Source organism: Microcebus murinus, chromosome 1, assembly GCF_040939455.1.
Source record: "Microcebus murinus isolate Inina chromosome 1, M.murinus_Inina_mat1.0, whole genome shotgun sequence".
Taxonomy (NCBI): domain Eukaryota; kingdom Metazoa; phylum Chordata; class Mammalia; order Primates; family Cheirogaleidae; genus Microcebus; species Microcebus murinus.
Genome location: NC_134104.1, coordinates 89,419,801 through 89,441,680, shown reverse-complemented (window position 1 = coordinate 89,441,680; position 21,880 = coordinate 89,419,801). Strand labels below are relative to the sequence as shown.

At 35.8% G+C, this 21,880-nt stretch overlaps 1 protein-coding gene across 2 annotated transcripts in view; it reads left to right on the top strand.

The window, feature by feature from the left end:
* Positions 1-21,880, top strand: part of FNDC3B (fibronectin type III domain containing 3B) — a 329,131-nt gene that overhangs the window by 145,927 nt on the left and 161,324 nt on the right. For both annotated transcript variants that reach the window (XM_012736403.2, XM_012736402.3), the window contains exon 4: positions 19,747-19,823. In XM_012736403.2, coding sequence (XP_012591857.1) covers positions 19,747-19,823 — 77 coding nt within the window. The remainder of the gene's footprint in view (positions 1-19,746; positions 19,824-21,880) is intronic.

Below are 21,880 nucleotides of genomic sequence, written 5' to 3'. Positions count from 1 at the left end.
TATATATTATGTTTATAAAAATACATATATAAAAATATGTGTGTGTGTATATATATATATATATATATATATATATATATGTATATATAAATAAAATACCCTGAGGACTCTGCCTTTCTCTTTGCCTACTTCCCCTATGACAGTTACTCATATTTTTAAAAGGAGAATTTTGTACTTTATTGTTAAAATTTTTTATTTATACGAAACAAAATATCATTCTGACATATTTCTGTTATCAGGTATGTAGGAGCAAATGGTCATATAGCAAGTTCATGCCCTGTGAACACATCGCTATCTCTGTGAGGCACTCCATGACTCTTCCTGTGGGGAGAAAGCAAGACAGGGTATTGGTTTGTTTTCTCTTTGTGTTTATTTACTTATGACATGGAGGATTTGGTGAAAATTTGGTAGAACAGAGCATCCTAACCAGTTTTGCTATCTTTCAGAACTGTCAGTTCCTAAGAAACTACACAAGCATTTTATTTGAAACCTAATGGGGAGGGATATTACATTCAGATAGAAATGTAACTCAATAGAAAATTTGCTGTTTGATTTGCTCCATCTTTTCTCTGATTTCCTTTGAAAGATTATACTTGCTGCTCCTCCAGATTACAGTGGCAACAACAAGCATGTTCCCAAAAGCACCTAAGGGGAAAGACAGCCCACCAGAATCCATCATGCACTTCGTAACAGCTACAGCTAACTGTTCTTGCTGATTGGGATAAAGCCATTCAGTCACTCTATGTATGTTATTATAGATGGAAGCTGGGGTATTTCCCATCATTTTTTTCCTTCAGGCCTTTACAAATGATTTTTGGGCATGAATGTGATTGTGAATAGACAGACATAGCTTCTAGGAAAGCCGTTGGGACTCACTGAATTGTGACTGTCAGACAAAGGCATTTTGTTTGGAAGGCTTGTCCCAAAGTGGTATTGGAGTCTGAAAGAAGGGCCGCCAGCGTCTCTCTCTTTCTGCTGTGAACTAATAGGAAAGCTGATGTTTGCTGAGTGGATGGCTGTACTCACTGTCCAAACAGATCTCTGTTTGCCAACTGTGAACATATTGCTGCCTCTGTGAGGCACTCCATCATGTCTTGAATGGATCCTCTTGTGTTCAGAATTTTCTGACTCAAAGACAGGGAAAGAGAAATATTTCTTTCAGATTCCAGCATTCACTGTCCCATCCATAGTCTCATCAGACTTTTAGAAACCAAGCATGCACCAGAGACCCTTCTTCAGGAGAATGAGAAAGGAGCACAGAAAAAGGAATAAAGTAAGAGACAGCCCCATTGAAATGGCTTTATTCTGGCCACTTGTGGCCAAGTTTTCGTAAATAAACTAGTCTGCCCTGGTAAATAGCGTTGTGAGAATATTCCTGATTTCTCCTGAGCAAAAGAAAACTCTCACCACTGAGTTTCCAACTCATGGTTCATTTCTGTGCATTTACACACACATGCATAGACACCTTCCAAAAACATATGATACACTCACCATGTGTTATTAAACAAATGATAGTGTCATTCCACATGGATAATTCCTTAAAAAAGGGTTAATTGATATGAAGGTATTTTGATTATAAACTCTAGTTTAATTTAAGAGTTCCAAACTTATTGTATATGAAAGGGTGAAAATAAAATGGAATTATTTTGTTGTCAATTTAGTCACTTTCTACAAGTCAACAGCAATAGTATTTTTCTGGCAAAGTCTAATATTTGCTGCATGAATTGAAAACAGAACTCATGGAAAAGGTTAGGTGTTCCTTGCAATTGCCCATTGTTCTATGTCTTAAGGTTTAGAAACCTTCATTGGAGTGGGGGAAAAAAACAACAACGTTGTTGATAGTGGAACTCAGTAAGACATGGCAAGGACAGGGCTCATATTCATTTTGGCCTGAGTTGTTTATCCAGTACCTGTTAAACACTGGGCAAACTTTGCTTCATTGTGGGGGAAGTGAAGAGGGTTTCCTGTAGTTGATGGGAAGGACAGAATGCTTTTATGGGTACAAAGGTAGATTTTTATACAGCAGTAAACTGTATTGCCTGGCCTCAGTCAATTAGAAATCAATATTGATTAGCCTACTTGGAGTAAATGATTCTTTGGCTTAACCCATAAAAGCTTAAAACCGGAATCATTCTCCTTCCTCGAATCTACAATATTTGCCATTTTGGTTGTCTGGATATTACATCTTATCTAGGACTAACTGTACTCACAGAGAAATCCAACTCTTTAACCTACTAGTTACTGGAATAACACAGGGGACAGTTGGAGTAGGAGAGGAAATAAATGGCAGCTAACCCATCTGGAAAGCTAAGCATGTGCCAGGCACTCTTTTAATTAGTGTATATATGTGAACTGATTTCTTCCTCAGATAATCTTCTGAGATTGGTATGTTGTGTTCTTCATTTTATAGATGAAGAAACCAAGGTGCACAGAGAGGTTTAGTAACATGCCTAGGTGACACAATTAGTAATTGGTGGAGTGTGGAATCTAATCTACAGGATTATGGCCCCAGTATTGTCACAACTACTATTACGCTATGCATGGCTAGTAAGAAAACCTACAGTCTCCTTGCAGAATTCTCTATCTTTCCTTTATTTCTTGTAGTGTGTGTACTATATTGTGATTTTGGAGAAGTGTTTAGAGGTACTGAAAATCCAAGTACTTGGAGACTGAGATCAGTTCAGAAAGACAATATATTCAATAGGTAAAGGAAATTGCTCTTCTTTCTGTTTTATTACATAAAAAAGTTCCATACTTAATTAATCCCTGGTTGTTGTTATAAGTTGATTGAATTACATTATCTGTTAGGTAGGGCTGGATAAAATATTTTGTTCAGAGCTTAATTGGCTATTGATTTTGAGCTTGAAGTCAATCATGAGATATCTTAGTATAAAATCAGGATACTTACATGTACTTAAATGCTATATATATATATAAAAAATTCAACCATATATTTTTTTATGATGATGGGATGAGAAAATTTGGGCTTATGTGGGTAGTGTAAGGGTGGGTGGTGTGTAAAAGATGAGAAGCAATGTTTTTAGACTATTTTTAAAACTGTAAGGTAATATTACTGTTGGCTAACATAATTAGCTTTTCTCAAGATACTACAGAGCTAATTAAAATTGGCTAGTTGAAGATGATTTTTATAGGAGTTTTAATATTGAGTTTCATTAATGCTATGTTTAGTAGTTAATGGTCACCCGAAATGTACCCTGAGTGAAGAGGAGGTCATATGCTTTCATTGCTGGAGGATCAGGGACAACGTAAGTCAGGCTTGTAATTTATTTCTAGGAGCCTGTTAAAAAAAAAAGTTTGTTTGGATGTATGTTCTAGACACTGTATTCTAGAAAATCAGTTATAAAAAATAAAAATAGATCTCACTGTATTGTTGTGTTTTATGTAGTTTGTAAACACTATGGCTTTTTGCCAATGTGGTGACCACATGAAACTTATCCAGATGTTTTTGTATTGGATTTGCTCTAGAACTAGTTTGTTCAAGTTTATTTTTTTGAGAGAGAAGTTATAACAAAAGAATAGCTCAACTTTCTGCCTCAGGAATCTTTGGCCCTTCTTTGCTGCTGTTTGTTTTGCTCATTTTGTATGCCTTAGGCTGGTTTGTGCTTAATTTGAACCTGTTTTTGAGGGGCTCCAAACTGCCACACCAAACATCTCCTCAGAGGAGAGGCAACTTAAACCCAGAATATTCCCAGCCCCAACTTTGTGAATGACACCAAGATCACGACCTTAATTTTCTTATCTGCCATTCAGTAGCTTTTAATTGTCTTTTCTACTTGGTTTAGGTTTAGTCTGTAAAAGGCAACCAGGATGTTAATTTGTGTGAAAACCTGGAGAAATTTGAAAACTTTTGTTGGGTATTACGTTTGCCTGACATCCACGCAAAAGTAGAAATGGAAACACCTTATAATATTACTTGCTCTTCAGTCATTAAAAGTAAGTGGACATCAAATAAGTGAGCATCAAATAAATATTAATAATGGAGTTTACAGGGGGGAAAGTGAACAAAGCACCCTGTGGATCAGATTTGATTACTTTCTGCTTTTATGTACATGCATGGACTTAAGTCTATTATGTTTCTGATTGGTAGGTTTTGATAGGCTATACTTTTCCAGATGTGTTAAATCATCTTGTGAATAGAGAATTTAGCAAGATTAAAATGCTAAAAGATTGCTTACTAAAACTTTAGCATTAACAATGTTTTTCCCCCCAGAGTATTTAGAGGGAAGTTTTGTTTTTTAAACTTCCTTATAAATCTTACCCTGTAAAGCCCAGGCTGGACAGCTTATTTAGTGATTAAGATATGAACCTTTAATTTTTTTTCTTTCCTATAGCTGACATTATAAGAATAGTGTGATATGAGCACCTGGGAACAAGAAAAACAGAGGGTGTGGTGAAGCACAAATTAAAGGAATCTGGTATCCCCCCGCCCCCAACTGCTGGGGAACAGTTGTAGTTTGAACTTTAATTTACTATGCAATTACACCAGTCATAGATTCGGTGGACATAGTGTTTACTGTCAAAAATGGCTTTTTTAAAACACAATAATGCTTATATTTATTTTAAGCCTGTCTCAGGTAGCTTTCTCCCAGAAGGTGGGAGTATGGGGGGGGGTAGGTAGGAAACAAATGGGGTAGACAACATATTTTATTATTTTTAATTGGCATATAATAATTTTACATATTTTGGGGGGTACATGTGATATTTTGATACCTCTACGTAATGTGTAATGATCAAATCAAGTTAACTGTCAAGTTATTGACATGTTGCAGTAGAAGTAATCATTGGATTTTTCTAAAGAGTTCTACAGTTTTATAGTACTTTTTAAAAGATTTTTTTAGTCAAGTGTGGAGAAAGGAAAAACTTTGCATATAAGTATGCAAATGGATGTAATTGAGAAGAATAAACTAATGTTTTAGGAGAGAAAACATTCTTTCTTGCTTGCTTAAAGTAAGAGAAATGTCAGCTGAGAAGTTATTTGCTCTTTGGATGTGTTGCCCATATGTAGAATCATTAAATCATTATTTTATTCACATTCTTAGAGAGTTGAGATTTTGCTGTTGACACATTTGCAAAAGTTAGGATTGAAAATTAGGAAGTTTTTTGTTTAGTACCTTTCTATTCTATTATAGAAACCTTTGGGTTAGAGTAATAGATAAATGACACTTTCATATAAAGTGAAATTTTATGTTACGGTTTCATATGACAATATACACACAACTAAAAACATATCTTAATGATTACAAATATAAAAATTACTCATAAATTTGAAAACATATTAATAGCTATTTAAATAGTGAGGGCAGTGCTGATTCAGATACCAAGATTCTCAGCAACTTAGTACTGTTCGGGATGAAGAAAAAGTGAAGGCCATTTGCAGTGGCTGATGCCTATAATCCTAGTTCTCTGGGAGGCTGAGGGAGGAGGATTGCCTGAGTTTGAGACCATCCTGAGCAAGAGTAAGACCCCATTTCTACTGAAAATAGAAAAATTAGGCAGGTGTCATGGCACAGGCCTGTAGTCCCACCTACTTGGGAGTCTGAGAAGGAGGATTGCTTAAGCCCAGGAGTTTGAGGTTGCAGTGAGCTGTAATGATGCCACTGTACTCTAGCATTCTACCCAGGGCAACAGAACAAGACTCTGTCTGGGGAAAAAAACAAAAAAAAACAAAAAACTAAAATCATGACTTCCTTCAAGTTTGAACTCGGGAGGACCAGAGGCATGGAAGATTCAGCAATTCATTCTCATTGGTCAGCTGGCCATGGTGTAGGTTATGGGCTGGTGATCTTGTTTCTGCCTGAATTTGAGTGGGAGTAGACCAGGACTGTAATGATTTCCCATATCTTGGGCATACGGAGAGTGACAGAATGTGGTAGTTTTAGAGCCTAATTTTAAAAGGGGACATATATTAGGTGGACTGTTAGAAGACCCATGGAGATAACACTGGAAGCCTTGTCATAGAAGGAGAGGGTAAAGAAAGCCCAAATGGTTTCATGTGTAGAAGAGGAGGGTGGATAGGATTTAATTGTCCAAGTATTGTATCTGAATAATGTTTTATGGAATTGAGTTTGCATTTAGCCTGTATTGCTCTTAGGAACAGAATTCAGATTTTTTCATATTAAAAGGGGAAACCTTTTACCAATTAGGAATATTAAAAAAAAATGGATTTGCTGCATTTTTGAGAGAGTGAGCTCTATATTACCTGAAGTATTCTGGCTTGTTGCTACAGATTTTGTTTAGCAGTTCAAGTTTTAAATGTGGAAATGGTCTGGATGACCTTTAAGATCTCCAAGAGAATTCTGATTCTGTGATCTTGGCTGTCAAATAAAATTTTTATACACATTTTATCAACTGCTCTACCTGTTTCCCTATTCTTAGATGCATAGTATTTCATATTAAATTATCACCAGTGGCCAGTAATCATATAAATAAATGCAGTGATTACAGTACAGAGACTCTTTTTTAGTGTGTTTATCATATAAAATCCTATGATTATTTTATTGTTGCCATGGATGTATAACAATAGTTGCTTTATTATGGCTAAAGCTAGGGAACTATTTTTAGTTAAATTATAGTCATCTTTGCTAGTTGAAGTATATTCAGTTAAATCCAAATTAATAAGGTAAAATTTATGGAACTCTGTTAATATCTTTTTCCCCTCTCTTCACTTTTAAACATTGTGCTGAAATTAAGACTCAGCTAATTAGGTTCAAAGTAACTACAAATGAGATGTGCTTTCAGGATCTTGAATGTGCTTATTTTTTTATACTTATTTTTTTTACTATATTCTTTCTAGGTCATTATTCCTCTGAACTGTTTCACAGAATACCTGTGTCAAAATCGGTGGGGTGTTGGGAGTGGGAGTAGGGCTGCTTGTGGGAAAAAAAGCAGATTCTGGAGGCTTGGAAATCTACATTTTCAAAAGGACCCAGAAATTCTGATGTTACAGACATTTGAGGATGACAGCAGGAAGAATTTAGGAATTGTCAACTAACAACTCTCTTCTAGAATCTGCAAGCATAAACTTAAATGACACTAATACCGTCCAGCATATCATTCTAGAAGGAAGCATAGAAATTATCAGGTCCCCTTTCTTTTGCTTTGCATTTAATATGGACAATTAAGTGAATTGCATAAGGCCATGGAGATTGAATCCCATATCTCCCCATCTGGTTTCGATGGAGAGGGAATGAAGAGCAAAGCTTTTACAAATACTGTGGAAAGGCTGAAACGGGCTGGTGACCAGCCTCTGGATTTCTGTGTTGCTTTTTATGAGTTGCTATTGTGCATATCATGCATATGCTATGGTCACAGACCTTTTAATGTATTACAGGGACAATTGGAAAACAATTCAGTTGAGAATAATTGGGGCCATATAATGTTGTGGGTGTGCTTTTCTGACTTGTTTTAAGGCCCCCCCCAACCAAATTATTTTCTCTTCCTTTTTCTTTTCCTTTCATATTTGTTATCTGCCTGGTTTCTCCCTTCTTTTTCAGAGAGGCGGTCAACTTTCTGCCCCAAATGCTTTCTCCACTTCATTCTAGTAACACACTTTGGTATAGACTGCCTAACAGACTTGACCTCAGATCCGTGGCCAGTAAATTTTTGCTCACATAGTTTGAAATTGTTTTACTCTTCCAAAGGTGAATGTGATCCCTAGGTATGTGTGAGACTGAAGGTATGTCTCAGTGGACCTCAGGACATGTGGGCATATGCACGTGGACATGGATTTTACTGATGAAATCAGGAGGACCAGATGTCACAAACTACAGTGGTTTCTCAAAGGCAGAGATAGAGATAAGGAGATGAAAAGGAAAAAAATTCCTGTCTTCTCAATCCTCACAGTTTAATCTGAGGAGAATCTGGAAAGGGAGGGGTATAATCCTAAAGGTTGCTCTGAAGGAATTTATGAGTTGCTCAAGTTTGTATAGCATCTGTTTGTGGTTATACTCTTGCTTAACCATTGATAATACTATGTGCAAAGCTCCCCTTTTGGTGTATTTTTGTTTTTATTGATTACTTGATAATTTTGCCTTTTTTCCATTCTTACCTACCCTAATAGGGCCTGGTCTTGGCCATTCCAGTTTAGCAAACTAAGGGCTAGTAGTTGTCTTGAGCTAATTTTAAAATGTATCTGTTCTCTGGAAAACCTTGCTGCTTTTTCAGCTCAGGATAAACAGCAGTGGATCAGCTAAGAGACCTTTCTGGTAACCTAGCCCCACAGTGTAGACCCTCCATTTTCATTATCTTAGGCCCCCTTAGTAAATGAAGGGTTGATTTTTGAAAGTGAAATCAAATTGTAGCCTGTTCAGTAAAATTGTTTGTTTCTGTGGAACCAGTGTACCAAAAACTAGAAAGCATCTATGATGCCGCCATAAAGCAGTCTGCTGTGCCTTAAACAATAACTCTGGCAGCTCATTTTTATGGCTGAGAAAATAGCAGTTCAGGGTGACCCAACCTTCTCCCAGTTGCTTGGAGGTGTTTACTGACTGCCCTTGATCAGGTCCGAACACCAGGAGACAGGAGAGTAACCTATTTGTAGTTGTTGTTTACTGTCAGTCCTCAGCCAGCCCTTTGTTTTTCACACACAAACAAAAGAGTAAAAGCAACAGGCTGTGTAAACAGGCTGGCCTATAGGAACTCTCATTTACTTTCCTGGACTCTTCTGTGTGGTTTAGGTAAGGCAGAGACTAGAACTATAAATTGAACTAATCATCTCAAAGCCCATTATTAGGTCTCAGCCACTGGACAATTTAGAGGATTTTTTATTAGTAATTAAAATATTTTAATAAAATTAAGTTAATTTTAGAAGATTGCTGGTCCTGGTTGAGAGACAACTTCCAGACTGACACTGGAGTGATTATGAGTGAGTAAGCAGCCTTCTAGATTGGAGAGAAAATGGCATCAGGTAGATAAACTCTGATTCTGTGTTTTATGGAACTTTGGTTCCATAAAACTTTTGTCCATTTCCGTAATCACCCTTGATTTTCTTTAGTAATTCGTGGATCCTGGACATTTCTCTCTTGCCTTTGGATTTTAAGTGCATGAGTTAAAAAAACTAAGCTAGTAAACTGCATTAGGATGTTGTCAATAAAATGCCTTTAGAATGTTGTCAAAGGCTTTGTTTTATGGCAAGCACTCTTCAGGGGCAACGGAAGAGCCAACCCTGAGAGCAGTTAAAAGGGATCCTCTGTGGTTTGCTTTGTAAACCTCATTAAAGTAACAAATAATTGAATTCCCTTAAATATATTGAGTAATAGTATGTTGGTAAAACTATACTTTATTATTACTTGTAATACAGCTTTCAGGTGGGTAATGTTTTTAATGCTCTTTCATTTGTAACAGATGAATAATGTAAAACAGAGCTTGTGAAGAATGCAATCACATTTTGTTGTCTGGTTAATAATTCCAGTACTATTTGCAAACTTGCCCTGCCTAGAGCATGACCTTGGAATTGTAAAGCTGAACACAAATAAAACAGCAAGTGTGTATTTGCCCATGAATTCTTCACGGAATCGTCATGAAAACTTGCTGTCCTATCTTTTGCTCACTCGTCTGCCTGTTCTGGGAGAAGAGTGTCTTGTGGTCAGGCAAATGGGGTGGGAGTGGGGGCCTGACAGGAAGAATTGACAAGGTTTTATTCATCCCTGTCCCTTTCATGACTCCTCCTGAGAGCAGAGAAAGCTGGGGAGAGAATGGCAGACAACCCCGTTAAAATACTGAGAGCCACAGTGAGTGAATTCTGCCCGTTCTGCTGCTGCAGACCTTAGTTGCTCTCCCTGCATTCTCTTTTAATGAACAATCTTCCTTTCTGATTATTTTCCCTACAAAATTAGTATATTTTAATATTATTCTTTAATGCCATCAGTCTGCATTTTACCTCAGGGCATTTAAAATGAAGTTTACATAGTCCTGTTCTAGTAAGGGTAATGTAGGGAAATTTTTACCCTGAACAAGACTCTCTGGAGGGTACCAGTAGTATCCTGGTATACTGGTATCTGGTATCTGGAGGGTACCAGTTATGCTTACCTATTCCTATTCATCTTTCCTGGGAACTCCCTCCTGCATTTGTTATTAGGTGAAATTAATGAGTCCTCTTTACTCTGTATGAGGAAGTGTGAGGGGGCTCTCTGATGCCCTTATGGGCCTAAGAGAAAAGATGCTGGGATAATTTGCTTTTAAAGGCTTTGAAATGAAGCCCTTGATGTCCTTCCTGATGGCTTAGTTTTTAATTTTGCTGTTGACATATGCAGGGACTTTTCTTTGTAAAATACCAGAAGCCCTTTCTAAGTAGTTTTGAATTATATTTGTATCATTCTTCAGAGCTTTGAAGTTATAGGGTCCTGGTTTGAGTATAAATAAGCATATCCGTGGATTATCTGCCTGACATTAAATGTCAAAACAAAGACTTAATCTTAGTATTCATTTGAATAAGTTTAACTGACAAGGTGATGCTGAATGTTTTTCATTTGGAGACCAGGTGAATTATGTTTCTAATTTAGTTATGGTAATGAAGTTTGCCTTGAAGAGCAAGCTGGGGCCTGAGACCCTGGGATATCCAGTGTTCGCATCAGGCTGGATGTGTGAACCCACTGTTTGTTTTTTGTTTTTCCAAATATCAACTTCTTGGACCTTTTCTCTTAGGCCTCTACCTAACTCTTTAATCATTTTTGTTGCTAGACTAGACTCTCACCAAATGCTCGTGCTGCTCGAGTTGTCTGGGCTACATGCCTGACTCCATGCTGAGATACGCAGTGTCTGTCACAGAAACCCCAGGCCAAAATCAGGACACAAAGCTGGGTCTCCTCCTCCCCCACACAGTTCTTGTGCACCTGTGCATTACTCATTCTGCATGCCATTCTCCCCATAATTAAGAACAGAAATGCTTGTTCTCTTCAATGTCATTGTGTCCTTGGCATCCTACACAAGTTCTGGCAGCTACATTGGGTTCAACAAAGGTTTGTTGAACTGAACAAAGCAACAACCAAGAGTTCTAAAAACTGGAGTTGAAGGTTGTATTTTAGGCTTCTCTCCTGGTACCTGATATCCTTGACAGTCTTAGAGCTTGCATTTCTGTAGCCCTGAATTTAAATCAAGTTCTTTTACAAACTGTGTTAGGTCATCATGCCTGTTGTGAATGGCTTCACCAACTTTCTTTACCATTCATTGCTAGTCTCTGAGAGTTTTGAATATTCTCTCTGCACTCACCCCAAGGATAATGGTTATTATTCAGCTCCAGAGCTCTTTGTTACTAATAAAACAGTTGCTATTGCTTTTTGTAGTAGGTCGTTGTTTGTGTATCTATTATAAAATTCTCTGTGTGACTTTTAATCCTCATAGTATTTTGCATAATAAATATTTATTGAATTCAATAAAACATTAGCTAACAAAATATAGCATTATATATTTACACAGTAATTATATAGGTTTTTCAACACTTAAGCCTCAAAACAACTTAATAAATTAGATAATTGGATAGATCTCTCAATTTTATTGAAATTGAAGAAAATCAGGACTTAAAGAAGTTTGTCTTATGGCCAGGTGTGGTGGCTCATGCCCATAATCCTTTGGGAGGCCAAGGTGGGAGGATTGCTTGAGCTCTGGAGTTTGAGACCAGCAAGACCAAGACCATATCTCTTTTAAAAATAGAAAAATTAGCCCAGTTCATGGTGTGTACCTGTAGTCCCAGCTACTCAGGAGGCTGAGGCAGGAGGATCGCTTGAGCCCATGAGTTTGAGGTTGCAGTGAGCTAGAATGATACCACTGTACTACACTATTCATGGGGCGACAGAGCAAGACTCTGTCTCCAGGGGGAAAACAAAGTTTATTTTATGTAGTCTTCCTACTCCTGATGCCTTTATGACAGACTAGTAACAAAACAAGTTCAAAGAGGAATGTTTGGAAGAAAAGACTGGGATTTCAAATTGGCAAGACAGATTTGTTAACTAACTCAATGCTTTCTTGTGATTTGAAATGGCTATGTGAGAAGATGGTGGTGACTCATTATTTATGAATTCTGTCACAACTCAGTTTTGGTTCTTGGTAATGGTTTACTTTAGGAAGATTTCAGCAGGGAGGTTTAGTCGTTGTGCAATTTGTTTTGGTCACTTGCTACTTTTAAGGACGATGGTTCTTTCAGACTAGAAATTCTTGAAATAAAGCCAATGCCAGAGAGATACAGAGGGTCGACTTTCAGAAGAAAAAGGGTGGTTCTTTGATTTAGAGCTGTCTCAGAACATTCAGAAAGTTAGGCACACTCAACTTTCTAAGGTTTCCTAGAAATTGGGGAAACATAACAGGTAATTTTGGGAGTCGGGCTAGGGTTAGTGATGGGGAAAGTAGACAACTATGGCAAAGCAGATACCCTTCCTTATTTTTTTTTCTTTTTTTAAATAATCATAATCTAGTTGTCCTGAAGATAATTACATTTTCAAAAGAAGTATATCATTTGCAAGCCACAATATGGGAACATATTTTAGAAAAAATGTGAAGAGCAAAACAGCTAACTTGCTCATTTAAGAAACTATGTAATTCATTTGGACTCTGTGGTAAATGATTATACTATATTAACCTCTTTGATAATACAGTATTTTTCTTCTAGTGGCACAATGATAAAGTTGTTAAAATACTGTTTGTCAAGGCGCTGTGCCAGGTACTTTGTATGCATCTCATCTTCCAGGAATAGCTTTCTTCCAAATATGAATGTATATGGAATGAAGATGTACTCTAAGAGATTTATGCTGTTACTTTTTGGCAGTTTATTAAAAATTCCAGTTTTACCTCTTACCTTTCCTTGGTTATGTCCTTATGTCTTTCTTTTTTTTAAAAATTTCTTTTTCTATAGATGTGAAATACATAAAACATAAAATTAACTTTTAACTCATGAGCATTCGTACACTTACACATAAACAGAGTTATTTAACCACTACCTTTATCTAGTTCCAAAACATTTTCATCACCCCCAAAAGGCCGTTATCTGTTGAGCAATTCTCCCCAATACTGTAGTCCTCCCCGCCCCAACACACACCCTTGCTCCAGCCCTTGGCAACCACCAATCTGAGTTATGAATCTGTATATTTATTTATTCTTAATATTTTACATGAATGGAATCACAGAATGCGTGACCATTGGACCCACTTTTTTTTACTTAATGTAGTGTTTTCAGGCATCATCCACATTGTAGCATGTTAATTAATACTTCATTTCTTTTTATAACTGCATGATATTCTATTGTTTGTATATACCACATTTCAGCTGCTTCCACCTTTTGACTGTTGTAAATAGTGCTGCCATGAACATGGCTGTACCTGTGTTTTTAGTGTCAGTTTTCAAGTCTTTTGGGTATATAATTAGGAGTAGAATTGGTGGGTCATAAGGTAATTTTGTGTTTAACTTTTTGAGGAAATGCCAAACTATTTTCCACATTCTGCACCATTTTACATGTCTACATGTTTCTAATTTCTGCACAATTTTGTCAACACTTATTAGTTTCTCTGTGTGTGATTTTAAACAGCCATCATAGGGTGTGTGGTGTGGTACCTTATTGTGGTTTTGATTTGCATTTCCCTCATGACTAATGATGTTGAGTATGTTATTTTTGTGTGTGTAGACTATTTACATATCTTCTTTGGAGAAATGTCTATTCAAGTCCTTTGCCCATTTTTAAATTGGTTGTTTGTCTTTTTATTGAGTTGTGAGAGTTCTTTGTATATTCTGGATAAAAGTTCCTTGTCAGATATTATGATATGCAAAAATATTTTTTCCATTCTATAGGCTGTCTTTTCACTTTCTTAGTAATTTTCTTTGCATAAAAGTTTTCAATTTTGATGAAGTCCAGTTTATTTATTTTTTTTGTTTCTTATACTTTTGGTGTCATATCTGTTAATAAGAATCTGTTGCCAAATATGGTGTCAATAAAGATTTACCCTTTTTCTTCTAAGTTGTATTGTTTATACTTTTATATTTAGGTCTATGATCCATTTTGACTTAATTTTTATAGATTAGTGGTACAGGTTCATTCTTTTTGCCTATTTGGGGTCCTTGGGATTTTGATAGGGATTACATTGAGTCTGTAGATCACTTTTATTATTATTGCCATTTCAATAATAATCCATTCCATACCTTTATTTAGGTCTTCTTTAGTTCCATTTATTTAGGTATTCTTTAATTTCTTTCAGCAATGTTTTGTAGTTTCAGTGTACAAGCCATTCTCTATGTTGGTTAAATTTATTCCTGGGTATTTCATTCTTTTTGATGATGTGAATGGAATTATTTTCTTAATTTTCTTTCTGATTGTTCATTGCTAATGTATAGAAACACAATTGACTTTTGTGTATTGATATGATAATTTGAAATTTGACTGAGTTCGTTAATTAGCTCTAGTAATTTTTTGTAGGATCTTTGGGATTTTCTATATATTGTATCATGTCATTTGTGGATATAGTTTTACTTCTTCCAATTTGGACGCCTTTCTTTTTCTTGCCTAATTGTTTTGGCTAGAACTTCCAGTGTAATGTCGAGTAGTGGTGGTGAAACCAGGTATCCTTGTTCTTATTCTTGTTATTAGGGGGGAAGCCTTCAATCTTTCACCATTGAGTAAGAGGTTAACTGTGGGTTCTTTTAACTAAGTCAGAGGTTATCAAAGCATGGTGGTCAATAGACAGCAGCATCTATACCACCTGCGAACTTTCTTTTTTCTTTTTCTTTTTCTTTCTTTTTCTTTTTGAGACAGAGTCTTGCTCTGTCACCCTGGGTAGAACTCAGTGGTATCATTGTAGCTCACTGCAACCTCAAACTCCTGGGCTCAGTTGATCCTCCTTGCCTCAGGGTTCTAAGTAGCTGGGACTATACAGGTATGTGCCATGATGCCTGGCTAATTTTTTTATTTTTAGTAGAGCCAGGGGTCTTGTTCTTGCTCAGGCTGATGTCAAACTCCTGAGCTCAAGCAATCCTTCGGCCTCAGCCTCTGGTAGTGCTAGGATTATAGGTGTGAGCCACTGCACCTGGCCTTACCTGGGAACTTAGTAGAAATGGTAATTCTTGGGCCTTGCTCCAAAGTGAGTGAGGCCTAGCAATCTGTATTTTAAGAAACCTCTAGGTGTTTCTGATGCACATTAAAGTTTAGGAGCCACTGCAGTAGAGTCAGTCTTCTTTGAGGTTAGGGTCTGTGCTTTATTTTCTTTGCATCCCTTTTAATTCCCTTGTGGGATTGATCAGTGTTGAATAATTGGGAGGAAAAAAAAAGAATGTCAAGGCTGACCAAAGTGCCTACATATAATCTCTTATTTTGTGCAAGAGTCTTGAGTCACTGTGAATAATTGGAGATTCATTATTAGACATTTATGAGATTCATCAGAAGACCTCACATTTTGTATTCAATCTTAGACCCAAGGGAAACAGTTTAAGTATACTTTTATTTAGACAATTTGTTCTTATAGTTACTTTCACCATTATTGTTTTCTTGCCTACTAGCTGTGGCCTTATCCTTATGATTACTTTTGCTAGCAAGAATTTCTCTTCTTTAGCTATTTAGAAAGACTCATGGGTTACTTCTATAGTATATGTCGGATTTATCACATCATTATTTTACCTTTTCTTTATTATTAATTTTCTTTTATCTTGCTATGTTGTGATCTCAGCCCTTTTACATCCTTTTGAACAAAGTGATATTTAATTTTATAAGTAAGAATGTAATCTATTGCTGCTAAAGGCTATTGTTGAAATATAGCCATTTGGATGCCTAAGTACCAGTTTATAGACAAACACAATAATAATTTCTGTTTATTGACTACCTGTTTATGGTGAATACTCAACTTATAAAAAATACCATTTAAAATGTCTAAAATTATAGTATAATTATTTATAGCTGGCCTTTTTCTAAGACTTGTTTAAAAAATGTTTTATGCTCTGGATTCTCAGTTTCCACCATGTTCAGATTTCCAAACCTCATTTCTACGTTAAGCTAGTCAATCTAGTTCCATCTGCCCCCAGAATGGGTGAATATTCTGAAGATAGCATCAGTGCAAGGCTTATCGAGATGTCTGAGCTCTGGAGGATCCCTGGTAGCAGGGAAGGAGCAGTAGGTGAGGCAGAATGGCCTTCCAGCTCAAGAGTTTTCCATGACCTGTGTGGTCCTAAAAATACAGTGTTGCTGGGCTTTCCTTCTGTCTCTTTGATGTTAGAATAAAGTCATAGAATCATTGCATTAATTACTGTCGATTGTATAATTAAGCTACTCTGATATTTTTGGTTTAAGATTTGCTATAAGTAAATAAAAAGTCAATTCTTTAACAAATGTCAGCAGACCTTTAAGATACTAGATTTTGTACTTGCATATTGTTTTGAAATTTCCTAATGACTATAAACCAATCTTAGTTCTTGTTTGTGCCTCATATCTTGTTCAATGAAAATAAGGAATTATTGACTGCTAAAGTCATAGCCTAAAACCTGAAAGTGATCAAATTTCCCAAGGCATTTTTGTTTTTCATGGAGTTTCTCGGCTCTTAGCAAACATTCTAGTTACAGTTCTAGAAATTGTATATGTGACATTTTTCATCTGTCTGTTGTAGAGTTTATGTGGTCTCTAGATGAACTTCTTAGTTTGTACAAAAAAAAAAAGCACCCAAACTTACAGTATTTTGGAAGTGTATGTGTACTTTTGTTTGCCATTTATTTTGTCTACGTGTACATATATCTTCATAGACCTACCTACCTGTATGTAACCACTGCATTTAATTAAAGGGAGTCCCAGATACCTTAAGAGGTTTTTGTTTATTTTATTTATTTATTTATTTATTTATTTATTTATTTATTTATTTATTTTTTTGTTTCAAAAAGTTTAATAGTTTAGTGATTTTCCAGTATAGTCAAGGAGGAAGTTGGTTTGCTTGAGAATATTGTGTGGCTCCCCCACCCTGCAATATAACCAGTATTGGCAGCTTGAACAAGAATAAAACCATATTCCACCAAATTCTAAGGGCCGTATCCTTTAAGTCTTATTTGTCATGAGAGTATCGATTGAAAAATCAAGAGGCACATAGTCCTAAAAGTTTAGGAAGAGAAATTTGTGTTTTAATTAAGGAAGGATTATGGTAGTGTCAGGACATTCTCAAACACAAACAGTTGAGCAGAGATAGTCTGCTAAACTCACTGATTGGGAAATAAGTGTTTAGGAAGACAGTAATTTTTTTTATATTACCATTGTGAATGAGATTTTATTTTGCCAAGCTTTAAACTCCTGAATGCCTATACGTGCAATGGTTTATTTTAGGAAGGAGAGGAACCTTGGGGGTTCTAAGGCAAAGTCGAGTTTTGGAAGCCATTACTGTATATCTTGAAATGTCCTTTGAAATGGTTTTGATGACAGTGACAAAAGGGAGAACAAGCGTGTTAAAGTCATTTGGCTACTCTGGAAATCAAGGCTGTGAAGAAAACATTTTCTAGCTGTAAATCACGTACTTGTTCTACATTCTTTAAAGCATTTTACACAAATGACTTTAACAGTTTTAGGGGTCATGCCTGCGGTTAAGAGACTATTTGCATGGTATACATTTTGGTGATTAAAAAGCAATACTTTATTGAGGTGATAGCACTTCTGTTCATACTCTGTACTGTGAAATATTTTATTTTTACCTGATGAGAAGGGATTGCCCCTTAAGTTGATATTGTAGTGTGTACTTGTTGATTTTATGTGTCAAATGGACATGTACTATGAAAAAAAATTAGTACTTAAAATGTAGTTGTAACAAAAAAAGAAAAAACAAAAAGCTAGCAATAAAATTATAAAAATTGTTGTAACAATAATGATGATTGGTAACATTTTGATATTTTGATGAGTGATTATCACACTAAGCACTGCTGTGAGCACTTTTACATATATTACCAAATTTAACCTTTAAAAATTGAACCTATGAAGTGAGAATTGTTCTCATTTATAACTCTCGAGAAATAAGGCTCAGAGAAGCTAAGTGAATTGTTCAAGGCCACATAATCACTGTTAGTAAGTAGTATGCTGGGGAATAAAACCAGGCAGAGACCACACTCCTAACATCTGCTCTATAGCGCAGAGCTGTTGACCCTTGGATTTCACAGATAATGCTCAGGATGAGGCTGAAATCATTGTCTATGATTTATTTTTAAGTGAGTCAATTCAAATAAAAATATTAGGTAAATACCTAACTGTCTTGATGGCTATGGCAAAAGTGCTAAAGCTGAGAAAGATAGATTTGGAAACCAGTGTCTTAAGTGATTCGTGGATGTACTAATTTAAATTATACTTAAAAATAAAATTGGATCATTACATGATCCAATTTTTTGCTATTCTCTTCTCTTGCTTTAAATTATTACCAGTGTTAGTACATGAGAGACTGCTATGGTTTTGTATAGGTATGGAGTTAATCAGATAGTTTAGTGATTTGGTATCTTGTTGACGAAGTTGCTGTGAACTCTGGTCATTTGGAATGTTATATGAATATTATATAACTTTCGTGCCCTGTGCCTATATATTTTTTCTGCACATGCAGACCTTGTTTATGGGCATGCCAGTGTGCCCATTCCTCTTCCCACCACTGCATCTTCTTCTGTGAAGTAGTCAACACTGATTGCACTGCAAAGTGAAAGGTGCATTGTACTGACATGCAAATGCAGCCCTGGGTGGCAGAATCTGTTTCCTTTTGCCAAATGAAGTGTCGTATTTCTGTTGCTTTTTGTTCCAGCTGAGCAATTTTCGTTGCCCGCAGCATAGCACACATTAGGAAAAAGCAAATAAACAATACAAGGCTCTTGGTGCCAGGAAGTCTCATCTCACACTAGAAACCCATAGCTTTGGATTGACATCTGGGAGGCGGGATGCTGAATAGGGCAGCCCAAACCAGTGACCGTGAGGTTCTTGCACTTATAGGGAAACCATTTAATCGTAAGATCTTTGGAAGGGTGTCAGAAGCTGAGTTTGATGTTATGACAATCAGTTTCTTTGTATTTAAACGTAAACTCAAAACTATGACTTAGGTAACTGAGTGTTAACCTTGTCACTCATTGTTTGTTTTAGACATGTAATTAACATTCATTAAACTTAATATTTTGAAATTAACCTCTTGTTAATTTAATACTTTACTTTGAAATAATCCAAGTAAATACGAATATTCCTATTTAAAAATGTGATCTATTTTTTCCTCTGCCTTATAAGAGACAGACCAAATTTATTTGCAGCATTTTAAAGATTTCTTCTATTTCAAATTAATGGCGTGTTACAGTAATTTATTGAAAATAATAATCTAACTGAAAATTATAAACCCAAAGTCTATAGGATCATTTAAAACCAGAATAGATAAACTCATTTCAAAATTGATTTGTTTAAACATTTATTACTAATACATAATCTTCAAGGCCAAAAGGTAAAGAACCTTTTTGCCTTTTTAGACTACTCTTAACCCAACAGTCTTGGTTTCTGGAACTTGAGGCTTTGGGATTCATTAAATATTTATAAAGATGCTTATAATTTGGGTTTTTTGTTTGTTTGTGTGTTGTTTGTTTTCCTTGAGTTTTACAGCCAGAGAATTCCTTTTCATGGTTTCAGGTCTGGCTTTAAGGCAGTATATACCCGTTCTTGAACACAAAATAGTCAAAGTGATTAATTACCTTCAGTTTTGATAGTACATTTAAAAGACTAATGATTATTTTGAATGATGTTTGTTTCTTCAGCTATTAATGTCTTACTCTTACCTCTTCTAGGACCTGCTGAAGTTCCCATGATGTCACCCAATGGATCCATTCCTCCCATCCATGTGCCTCCAGGCTATATCTCACAGGTAATCCATTTGATGGACTTCCTCACTCACTATGTACACTATCCTTATTTTAACAGAATATAGTTTGAGGCTTCAGAAACTTATTCCAGGAGTTAATTTAGTTAAAGTAATGCTAGGGTTGCAATCATTTTTGTAGTATCACATGTACTTCCTGTGTCTTGCCACTTGATGTGCTAGCGAGTCAGAGAAAGGGAAACACAAAAGGGCTACCAGTGTGTCCTCTGCCAAGTTGGGTTTCATGTTTGATCATTGGGTTGTGATTCCTTCATGGAGTCTCCTGCATTAGAGATTTCCTTCCATCTGTACCACAATATGCCAGATTTAGAAAAAGTTTTGTAGACCTGATTAGTTAAAATATCAAAGGTAACATTGTTTACGTACATAGGGCCTGCTTTCTGTTGTAGGAGTCCATTTCTCCATTATGTGGCACAACTTGGGCTTGGTGAATTACTAAGCATGATGAGAGAGCTTGAGTGTACTTAAGTTTCTCTGAACTTTGGTTTTCTCTGAAGTAAACTGATTAGTGGGAATCTCAGGGATGTATTTGAAGGGTAAAAAAGTTTTAAAAGATTAAGTTATATTTCCTATACTTGAATAAGATATAAAATGTTTCAGGTGTGTGCACTATAGTGGATGTCTCTGTGTACTTTGGTTTTTGTCCTAGCCTCAGCACAATGTACATATCTGTTTCTTCCTGCATAACTGCCTTTCCAAATACCTCGCTAACCAACTGTTTTTTCTTTCTTTCTGCCTCTTTGTTCTTTTTTTTTTTTTTTACTGAGCATAAGAGCATAATCATTGGGAAAAAACCAAAAATATAAAAAGAAATTTATTTATAATTTTAATACTCAGAGATGATAATCACTGTGCTAACATTTTCTGGATTATATCCTTCCAGATATTTTTTTCTTTCTTCCTATTCTTTCTCTGTTTCTCTGCCTCTGCTTTTAAAGTGGCTTAAAAAGTCTGTAATTTTCAGATTTTAATGATTTTGCTAGGGTGAAAAAATTGGCAGCTACAAAGGAAAATTGCTGAAGTGCAGGCAGGAATCAAAGATTTATCTTTCTCTCATGTAAAAACTTATCCATTTCTTCACTGTGTAAGGCATATTGCAACCACTATAATTTCATTTTTTCCATTCCTACTTTTATGTGAGCCAATTTGACTTTTTTTTTTTTTTTGCACATAGATTGTTGGCCAGTTTTCCCGCTATTGCAAATAAATTACTTGTTTTACACAAGTCTTTGTAAATAAGAATCACTAGAGGGAGAAAAGGGTATAGAACAGGCTCTTCCAGCAGGGACACAAGATGATGGATCACATTCACGTCACCAGTCAATTAACAGAAAAGAACAAGAAATGTAGAATTCCATTATGTCTCGTGCTCATTTATTTTGAGGAAGTGTTTCATTCCATTGAACAGAGTACAGTTCTCACCATTGTGATGGCAAAAATAACACCTCCTTTTATGATAAAGGTCCATTGAAGGAATACCAGTTAAAAATTGAACATTCTAAAATGGAGAGAAGTTGCAGTGTGCTTTTCCTTGCTAGTGGTGTTGCTGTGATTATCTTAAATTCAAAACACGTATTAGAAGTCCTAGGAAAAATGGAGAATTTTTTAAACCAGGAGATTTTATATATATATATATATATATATATATATATATATATATATATATATATATGAATGATTCTGAGAAACGTCTATGGAAAATCCAAGTAGAAAGGGTAAAGGCAGAGCTGTAAACTCACTTTCATACAACTGTACAACTGATGGTAGAAACATAGTGACACTTTTCCCTGCTGATAGTTACAGTAGAATATGCTAGAAGATACTGGAAGAATAGTAAAAGTAGAATAATTTGGATTCTGAATTATTTTTATAATTTATAAGAAGCAGACCATAATGCATGTGTATAAATCTATTTCAGTTGGGCTCCTTGACCAGAAGATGGGCCCACAGTTAAACGACCTTCAGTGATAGTATTATATCTTTAATGATATGTTACAGTACAGTGTCTGAGAAAAACAGATAGTGAATAGGAAGAAAATTTC